This window comes from Pistacia vera, unplaced genomic scaffold (genome assembly GCF_008641045.1).
Source record: "Pistacia vera cultivar Batoury unplaced genomic scaffold, PisVer_v2 Contig628, whole genome shotgun sequence".
Taxonomy (NCBI): domain Eukaryota; kingdom Viridiplantae; phylum Streptophyta; class Magnoliopsida; order Sapindales; family Anacardiaceae; genus Pistacia; species Pistacia vera.
This window is the reverse complement of record NW_022196477.1, coordinates 39308-48485: the sequence shown is the minus strand read 5'-3', so window position 1 is coordinate 48485 and position 9178 is coordinate 39308. Positions and strand designations below refer to the sequence as shown.

Genomic DNA, 9178 nt, shown 5'->3' with positions numbered 1-9178 from the left:
GAGGTTTAAATTATTTTTTAGAAAAAGGAAAAGAAAAAGAAAACAGATGGTGGTAACAAAGCAAATAAGGAAGTAAATAAAATATTTAAAAAATTGAAGCAATCAATGACCTTGAAGTTACTTTTCTTTTTGAGAATATTACATTCGCGTAAATAACATTAATTTATTTTAGATATAATCAAATAAAAAAAATCTTCTTATAATTATAAAAATATTCATTAACCTATTTATATAAATGGTAAAGTGATAATTTGATAAATATTTAGTAAATTATTGAATATTTATGCAATTTCTGAAATTTCATAAAAAAGTTTATTATTTGATTCGGGCCAGATATATTAACCAAATCCCAAATTTATTTAATTTATGAAATTTTATAGAAAAGTTTATTATTTATCAAAAGTTCATGAAATCCTGAAATTCATTAACTAAATCCGAGGAACCGCCAGTTTTAATTCCGGTTCCGTAGGATGTTAAATTGATATATCCAATTTTTTTATTGTGCTTTTCACTGCTGATGTCAAGTACTATATGACATCAACTACTACACTTTCTCTTGGCTAATGACAGTTTATATGATCATCTTGCTCATTCCAGTACAAAAATTGCTACTGTTATTTCCATAATCGGAAGCAAGAACGTAAAGCAGGTGTCAAGAAGCCACCTAATTAAGGAATGGATACGAGCAGGTTGCGGAGGCTGCAGAATTCAGCCGCAGAAGGAGATGTGGCTGCATTATTTTCAATAGTTGCGGAGGATCCATATGTTTTGGAGCGTATTGATGAGATACCATTTGTCACTACTCCCTTACACACAGCTATAAGCGAGGGAAATATCCATTTCGCTAAGGAAGTGGTAAACTTAAAGCCAACACTTGCTTCGAAGCGTGACCATCTTGGCCGTAGCCCCCTTCATTTGGCTTTGGAGGCGAAGAAGCTGCAGGAAGGGCGTAGTCCCCGTGACTTGGATTTGGAGGAGAAGTACCAGGAACTGATAACATGGTTGATAGAAATTCACCCTGAGCTTGTCCGTGTGAAAGCAAAGGGAATGGTTACTCCTCTGCACTACGCAGCTCAAATAGACGATGAATTCAATTTGGCTGATTTTTTGTATGTTTGTCCATCATCTATCAAAGATTTGACAGTTAAATGTGAAACTGCCGTCCATGTTGCCCTCAAAAACAGGAGTATTGAGGCTTTTAAAGTATTGTTAGGATGGCTTCGACACTTCGACCAAGAAGAGGTCCTAATTTGGGAGGACGAAGATGGAAACAACGCATTGCATACTGCAATTTCTGAAAATCAACCTCAGGTAACTAAGCTCTTTTTTGGCAAATAATAAACTTTACCTTCTCTCTCTTTTTTATTTAATTTTATTTTCTCCCTTGAATTGTCCTTATCTCCTTCATATAACAAAGGCGGTGAAGCTGTTGATCAGATATATGAACGTAAATAGAAAGAACGGAAAGGGATTGAGAGCCTTGGACATTTTCTACGATCGCCAACAGTCGTTGAATTCAGAAATTGGGCAAATTTTACTTGGTGCTAAAGCTAGAAGAGCATCTGAAGTAATCCGTTGTCGGTGTAACGTTGGAAAATCAGTTGAAAAACTATTAATTAAAACTTTCTTCGGCTACAAAAAATCACTTGTCGACTACTTATGCGGAGAATTAGTATTAACGGAAGTAATTATGAAACACGTGAGGCTTGGTGACCGAATCATTAATAGAATTCCTCTTGAAGCCCAAAACGTGATACTTGTGGTGGCGATATTGACTGCGACAGCCACCTACCAAGCTGCTCTCAGTCCCCCGGGAGGACTTTGGCAAGACGACGGCGACGAGGCAACGAACAACAAGACTACTGCTACCAGTAACACCACAAATACAACCCACAGCAGTAAAAATTTTCCGGGTTCACTCACCAACTTGATTTTTAAAGCGCGATCAGAACAAATTGCGGGGCATATGGTTCTGGGGTCTTTATATCATTTAAATTTCATGTTATTTAATACGGTGGCTTTTTCTACGTCTGTGTGCACAATTATTATTGTCACAATTGGGCTCCGTTTTTCCCAAATCATTGGCCTATCCACAACTTTGATCGTGATTGCTTATTGTTTTGCGCTGACAGAAACCTCCCCCTTCCCATTTGGTTCAGTTTTATGGTATTTGTTTTGTATATTAGTGACTTTAATTGGAGGTGCGGCATATTTTATTCCACTCGTTTTATTTCTCCGAGAGCGGCTGCTTAAATTTTACGGGCGGGGGAAACTACGTCTGGGAAGCTTGGAACAACCAAAGATGTGAACAACCAAAGAGGCGTTAGAGACTTTATATTATGTTAAGGAGCTCGTATTGTAGTTTTGTGATGCTTTATCTTTTGAAAATGCATAGTTTTATATTATACATTTTTCCTTTTAAGGAGACTGATGTTTGTTTTTGTTTTTTTCGTAAGTAATGTTGGCTGTCCTTTGGTAACATCTGCAATGGAACTTGAGTTTTACAGAGCCACCCATGTCCATGTGCATTGTTGACAGAGACCGAGAAAGAGTACTATTAATTAATTAGATGCATAGATAACTCCTCTTCTTTAAGTAAGTTCAGCTTAATTTAATTAGTCAATAATAATGCATCGCTTACTTTGATTAAACAGCTCTTAGTGCGAGTCTTTTGGAAGAGATAAGAAACCATTAATCATATGAACATCTTCCTTCACCTTGTATTCTATGTCTGACAAAGATGATCCACTAACTTCCCTGTTATAACCAGTTGATCCGGTTATATACAATTATACAAATGGCTCTTGATTTTTCACTTAACTGGAATGCCTATGTTGCAAGCCTTGACTCCAAGAAAAATTAATAGAAATGAAAATTGAATTCAATTTTCAACTCAAGAAGTAACAGTCATGGTTACTCCTGTGCACTACACAGCGGATAATGTTTCCAAGGTTTGCAACTAAATGTGAAACTGCTCTGCATGTGGCCATCCTGGAAGGTCCGAATCCAGGCCTTGCGATCGAACCAAAACTAGACCCAACACTTTTAAAATAAAAGAAAAGTGCGGATTCAAAAAGTGAATAGTGATTTATGTGGCCTTGTTAGAACAAATGTATACGTGAATGGAAGTGGAAACGCCGAGCAATTCACTTTGGTTCTATCTCACCTTGGATTTTCATATCGACTTGTTCTATAGCCACCGCTACATTGTTGGGCCTAGGCTCTATTACATTGATGCTTCACTATTAAGGTAAAAGAAGTTTTAGCAAATTCGAGCCAGCAAGGCCTAGAAGTGCATTATGAGCTAATTTGGAATTACTGTAACTTTAATAAGTTTTAGTTCAGTTTTTGAAATATTCAGTTTTGAAAATTATTTGGAATTTTTTTGGTAAATATAACATTTATAATGGCTATGATTTTCAAAATCTATGATGGTGTGTTTGGTAAATTAATTTTCAAACCATTGGTGTATGTATAATTACCAAAATAGACAATTTATTTCTTAAAATACTTTTATAATTCTAAATATGTATTTTGTTAAATATTTAAAAATGTACTAAAAATTTGTTAAATAAATTATTAATAATTAATAATTCAAAAAGTTTTAAAAATTAGATTTGGACAGTAGTCAACTGCTGGTCAATGTTGGTCCAACAGTCAACTCCTGTCAAGACTATTAATTTAAATAATTAATAAATTGTTAGTGCATTCATCGTTTACACTGTTGAATAGATTGATCAACGATTTATCTATCGACGATGTCGTTGCACTTGCCGTCGGATCTGATGATGGTTTTCTGGCGACATTGTTGGTCATTTCTGATTTTGGTTTTCAAAGTTTTCATTGAAAAAGTTTATTATTATTTATTTGAATTTTTTAAAAATATTTCAATAATATAACTTTTTTCTAAATACTCAATTTTTTTATTAAATATTTAATATTGTGTTACACCAAACACGTACAATATTAAGTGTACTCTCCAATCCAATCCTATTAATAATTTAAATCTTTTAATTGACTTATAAGCTTGAATTCTATTTGTTGAAATTGCGGCTGCATTTTTACTTAATTTGGTTCATTCACAACTACCGGAGACGTGACTGTTGGTTAGTACTATAACTGGGATTGTTTTTTCCATGGTCAGAAGCAAATAAAACAGCTGTCAAATAGCCACCTTGGGCATGAAAGACGCGGTTCAGAGGCTGCAGGATTCTGCCAAAGATGGAAACGTGGATGCCTTATTTTCAATAATTGAGTGGAATCCAAATGTTTTGGACCTTATTGATGAGAAACAATCTGTGAATACTCCTTTACACACAGCTGTAAGCGTGGGAAAGATCCATTTTGCCAAGGAAATAGTAAACTTAATCTATCATTTGCTTGGGAGCGAGGCCATCTTGGGCGTAGTCCCCTTCATTTGGCTTCGGAGGAGAAGCGCCCGCTGGAAGTGGGGTAGCCCCGGTGATTTGGATTTGCAGAGGACGTACCAGGAACTGGTAACGTGGTTCATAAAATCTGACAGTGAGCTTGTCCGTGTGAAGGCAAAGGGGTTGGTTATTCCTTTTGCACTACGCAGCTGACATAAATAATGATTCCAATTTGGCTAATTTTTTGTATATTTGCCCTTCATCTATCAGAGATTTGACAGTTAAGAGGTGAAACTGCTGTCCATGTGGCCGCCAGAAACAAGAGTTTTAGAACTTTTAAAGTGTCACTTGGATGGATTCGACACTTCCACAAAGAACAAATGCTAAGGTGGGAGGACAAAGGTGGTAATAATGCCTTGCATATGGCAACATCTACAAATCGACAATTGCATGTATCATTATTTGCTTGCTCCTTTGGAAACTTTGCTGTATTTACTGGCACTTGGCTTCTGTAAGATGAAGGATGAAATTTTTTGGTGGGATAAATTGTAATAATTCATCGATAAGAATCTTTGCCTTCTCATTTTCTTTACATTATAAGTTTATAACTTGTCATTTTCTCCTAAAAAATAAAGGTCGTGAAGCTGTTGATTAAATACATGGAAGTAAATATAAAGAACCGTCAAGGTTTGACAGCTTTAGACATTTTCGATCGCATGGTTCGGCTGAATCCAGAGGTTGGGAAAATTCTACTTACTTCTAAAGCTAAAAGAGCTTCCCACTCCAACAAAAGTTGGAAGCTTTTGTCGTGGATTCGTGGTCGAACAAAAGTTGGAAGGGTTTGTCTACCACATATTTTAAAAAGATTGGGTGAGCAAGAATTATATATTACTATCTTCTTCTTTGCATATACACAATTTAATGATTATTAGGAAAAAAGAAGAAGTTAAAATTAACTTTTTGTGCCAAATCATCAATTTTGAACCATAAAATTGTAGTAGATGGATAACTATTGATTAATGTCAGAAATTAAAATAAATATAATCTGATTAAATTTACAAAAAGTAATTTAAAAATACTGAATTTAAAAAACAACGGATAAATGATTGCAACTTAGACAAAATACAGAATTTATTAAAGATATGAATAATTATAAAATAGAGTCACAAAATTAAATTAATATAATATAAAATAATAAAAACAACAAACAAATGATTTCAACATACATATATATTACTTATTGTCACTTTAATTTACTCTCAAAATAAAGGTTAACAAAAAATAAGTTTGTTAAAAAAGAATAAAATCTCAAGAATTCTTATTGATTTTTATATGTAAGAGTTAACTTCCGAACACTTGAGCTTCTTCTAGGCAATACAAATGTATACTCAATGGTGGACCTCCCCAATGGCCTTGGGGAAATGGCCATCCCTGTAAATATGTCAATTTCAACTCTTAGACTTTATTTTTTACCCTCTTGCTATTTAAACATCAATTTTGACCCCTTAAATCCAAATTCTTAACTATAAATTTTTTCTTTGGTACCCTTATTAGTTATTTGGCCCCCAAATGTAGTTTCTTGGTTCTGCTCCTATGTATACGTGAATGGTAATCAAAAAATGCATGGTCCAATAGGTAAGGTTTGACAACTTTGGCCATTTTCTATTATTGCCAAGATTCGATAAATACAGAAGTTAGGGAAATTATACTTGGAGCTAAAGCTAAAAATGCATTCGAACTCAGTTCTTGGCCTAACTTTAAACTAGATACACTATTAGTTGGCACTTTATTCGGTTTTGAAGGATCACTTGTCGACTACTTATGCAAGGAATTACCAATTCTGGAATTAATTATGAAACACATAAGGTTGGTGATCCAATCATAGACGAACTTCCTCCTGAAGTCCACACCATGTAAGCTTTATTGATTGCCACCGCCACCTACAAATTAGCATAATTTAGCATATGAATCACTTGCCTCATATGAAATATAGGAAATTTCATTGACTATAATCATATTTTAGATTGAACCATCCATGTTTATGCATAAACTGATATATAAAGCATATTAATACTAATAATTTGTGGACTCTTTGAAGTAAATTAAACTAATTGAACGAGAACTATCCATGTAAATTGATTGACCAAAAAATTGTATCATCAATTATTGAGAGTATTTTTTGCTTTGTAATGGAATCTCCTCTTTCCTGACCCCCTTCTCTGTCTTTCTTCTTAATTTTGTTCCCCAATTGATTAACTTAATTTAAAAGAAAGAGTATTATTATATAGCACTTAATTATGAGGGAACCCTGTGTATTAATTTATAAGAACCTGGCCACGATATCTGTTAAAACTAATTGATATATAGAAGCAAATTGTGTAGTTATAATAATATAACAAATGCTTTGATTTTCATTAATTTTTGTCTAAATTAATTAATTGCAAACCCTAATTACACACTTGTAAGATCTATCATTTTTTGAATTTGTATTAGAATATTATTTTTATTCTAAATAGACTGTGACATGAGTGGCTCATATGCCACTTGATAACAATGGGAAATGGCGGCATTGAAGATTGTGGAAGTTGGCTGCAGTGTTGGAAAGTGGATTCGGGAACAATTTAGCCGAAAAGCAGATTCGCTACAGCCAATCCAATTTTGCTATAGCGAATCCAGTTACTCCTTTGATTTCATGCTTAAACTTTCCCCCTTGGGTGAACCACGTATATGTTATGTTCAATTAAATCCCTCACTCAAAATTTTCTCATGTTTTGTGATTGTTTGTCAAGACACCTAATTGTTTATTGGGTGTTTTTCCAGCGAAATAATGTGAGGTTAAAAGTGGTAGAAGAAGCCATCTAATTGGTCTTCGATTGGTATCTATTTACATCAACTTGGGTCAAATTTATAATTGCATAAACCAACTTTTAATTGTGATATATGCATGGGCTTAAGTCAATTTTAATTAATTCTATAAATTTCCAGTGATTATCTTTTTACTTTTCAATATTTTCTGGCCCTCTCTTTTTTGTTCTTTCTTTATGACTTCTGTCCCCTCACTGATCAGCTTTATGAAAAAACTTTTTCTCAATCAATTGTGAGTTGGGTGGCTTTTTAATTTCTCTAAATTTGTAGGGTAAAAAACTACGTTTTATTAATATTTTTTTTTCCAAAATTTAAATGTATTATTAATTTTTATTATCAGAATTTTGATTTATCTTTACATTTTTTTGTTTAACTTTTATTCTAATGTATTCTTGCTTTCAAAAGTTTTCTTAATTTTTCAAATAAAATAATATGATACTTCCATCTAAAATATATTTGCAATTTAAATTTCGTCATCGAATTAATGTTATGCATCTTGTTAATATTTTCTTTTTTGGTGGAACTACTTGTTAATATTTTCTTATGCTTTTACACCATGACATCATATAGTAGACTTTCTCTTCGAGAGAAAAACTTTGAGTGAGGTTTCACAATTTCTAATTTTCCCTATAAGTATATGACGAATGCTTTTTTACATGTTCCTCATTATAGCGCTAAAAATTGCTATTTGACTTTGATAACTGAAGCAAAGTCGTAAATCAGTGCCTTAGGTCATGGAAGAGAAGTTGCAGAATATGGTGACGTGGCTCCTGATTTGCCATGGTGGAAGTCAGCATAAGTGTCCAAGTCAAACTGCATTATGCGACGTCGTTTTGGCCAACCTAAAAGACTTATCTAATTAGGTCTTCGGATTATCGAGCAGCCCTCATTTCTCTTTCTTTTCTGTTTGGCTCGACAGCCTGTTTGGAGGACAGCTCCTCATCTTGTGTGAAACTTCCAGAATCGATCCAGCAAACTTTCTGTTATGGAGAATCAAGGACAGATGGCTGATGATCCAGGGGAAAAACCTACTTATTTAACCCATGCTTTTCCAGAGAAAAAGTAGAGAGAGTTTTGGGCAGAGCGAGTTAGGGTTTTCTCTAATCGGTGTGTTCTTTCCTTGTTTAATGGTTTACCTTATGTTCTGATCATTGTACATTCTTGATTGATAATAAAATCCCTAGTGTGAGCCTTGGAGAGTGGATGTAGACTGTAAAGCCGAACCACTATAATCTTGCTGTGTCTTGTTCTCTACTTGTCTTTATTTCGATTGTCATGAGTTTATTGTTGATCTCTCACTAGTTTTCATCACTAAATCAGTTTTCATTAACCCAGAATCAAACATTGGTATCAGGCTGGTTAAGGTCCAGTTAGGGTTTCTCTGCTCTTTAGTCGTGTTTTTGGATTTTATTAAAACTAATCTGTTTCCTATCACTGAGTGTTTTTCTGATCTGTGGAAAGCATGTCGACTAAATTTGAGTTGGAAAGTTTACAGGTGAAAACGATTTCGGCTTATGGAAAATGAAGATGGAGGCAGTGTTGTGTTAAAGAAGGCTTGGCGTTGGCTCTGAAAGAGAAGAAGATCTACCTGATACATTAACCACCACAGAAAACAAGACATGCTGAACAAGGCCAAAGTCCCTGATTCTTTGCTTGGGCGACAAAGTGCTTCGAGAAGTCAAGAAAGAGAAGACTGGTGCAGAGATATGGAGCAGGTTAGACTCACTCTATCAGTCTAGAATGTACCTAATAGGTTATTTCTAAAACAGAGTTTGTTTGGGTTTAAGATGGATGAACAAAGCCACTAAATATAATAAGAATGAGTTCCTTAGATTATACAAGACTTAGAAAGTATATCTATTGAAATAGGTGATGAAGATCAAGCTGTAATCTTGTAAATTCATTACCTAAAACTTATTCAAACTTTGTAGAACTTTGAAATATGG

General features: G+C 34.1%; 1 protein-coding gene across 1 annotated transcript; it reads left to right on the top strand.

Annotated features, from left to right (window-relative positions):
- Positions 1-605: 605 nt before the first annotated feature.
- On the top strand, positions 606-2344 carry LOC116111132 (ankyrin repeat-containing protein BDA1-like). Its single transcript, XM_031397327.1, has 2 exons — positions 606-1311; positions 1418-2344. The coding sequence occupies exons 1-2, from the start codon at positions 676-678 to the stop codon at positions 2306-2308; spliced, it is 1527 nt and encodes a 508-aa protein (XP_031253187.1). The 5' UTR covers positions 606-675; the 3' UTR covers positions 2309-2344.
- The last annotated feature ends 6834 nt before the right edge of the window (positions 2345-9178 follow it).

Excerpts from the sequence above, each read along its gene's own strand:
- LOC116111132 (XM_031397327.1), top strand. The coding sequence starts at position 676 with ATGGATACGAGCAGGTTGCGGAGGCTGCAGAATTCAGCCGCAGAAGGA. Across the intron at positions 1,312-1,417 it reads TTTCTGAAAATCAACCTCAG|GCGGTGAAGCTGTTGATCAG; the intron begins GTAACTAAGCTC and ends CATATAACAAAG.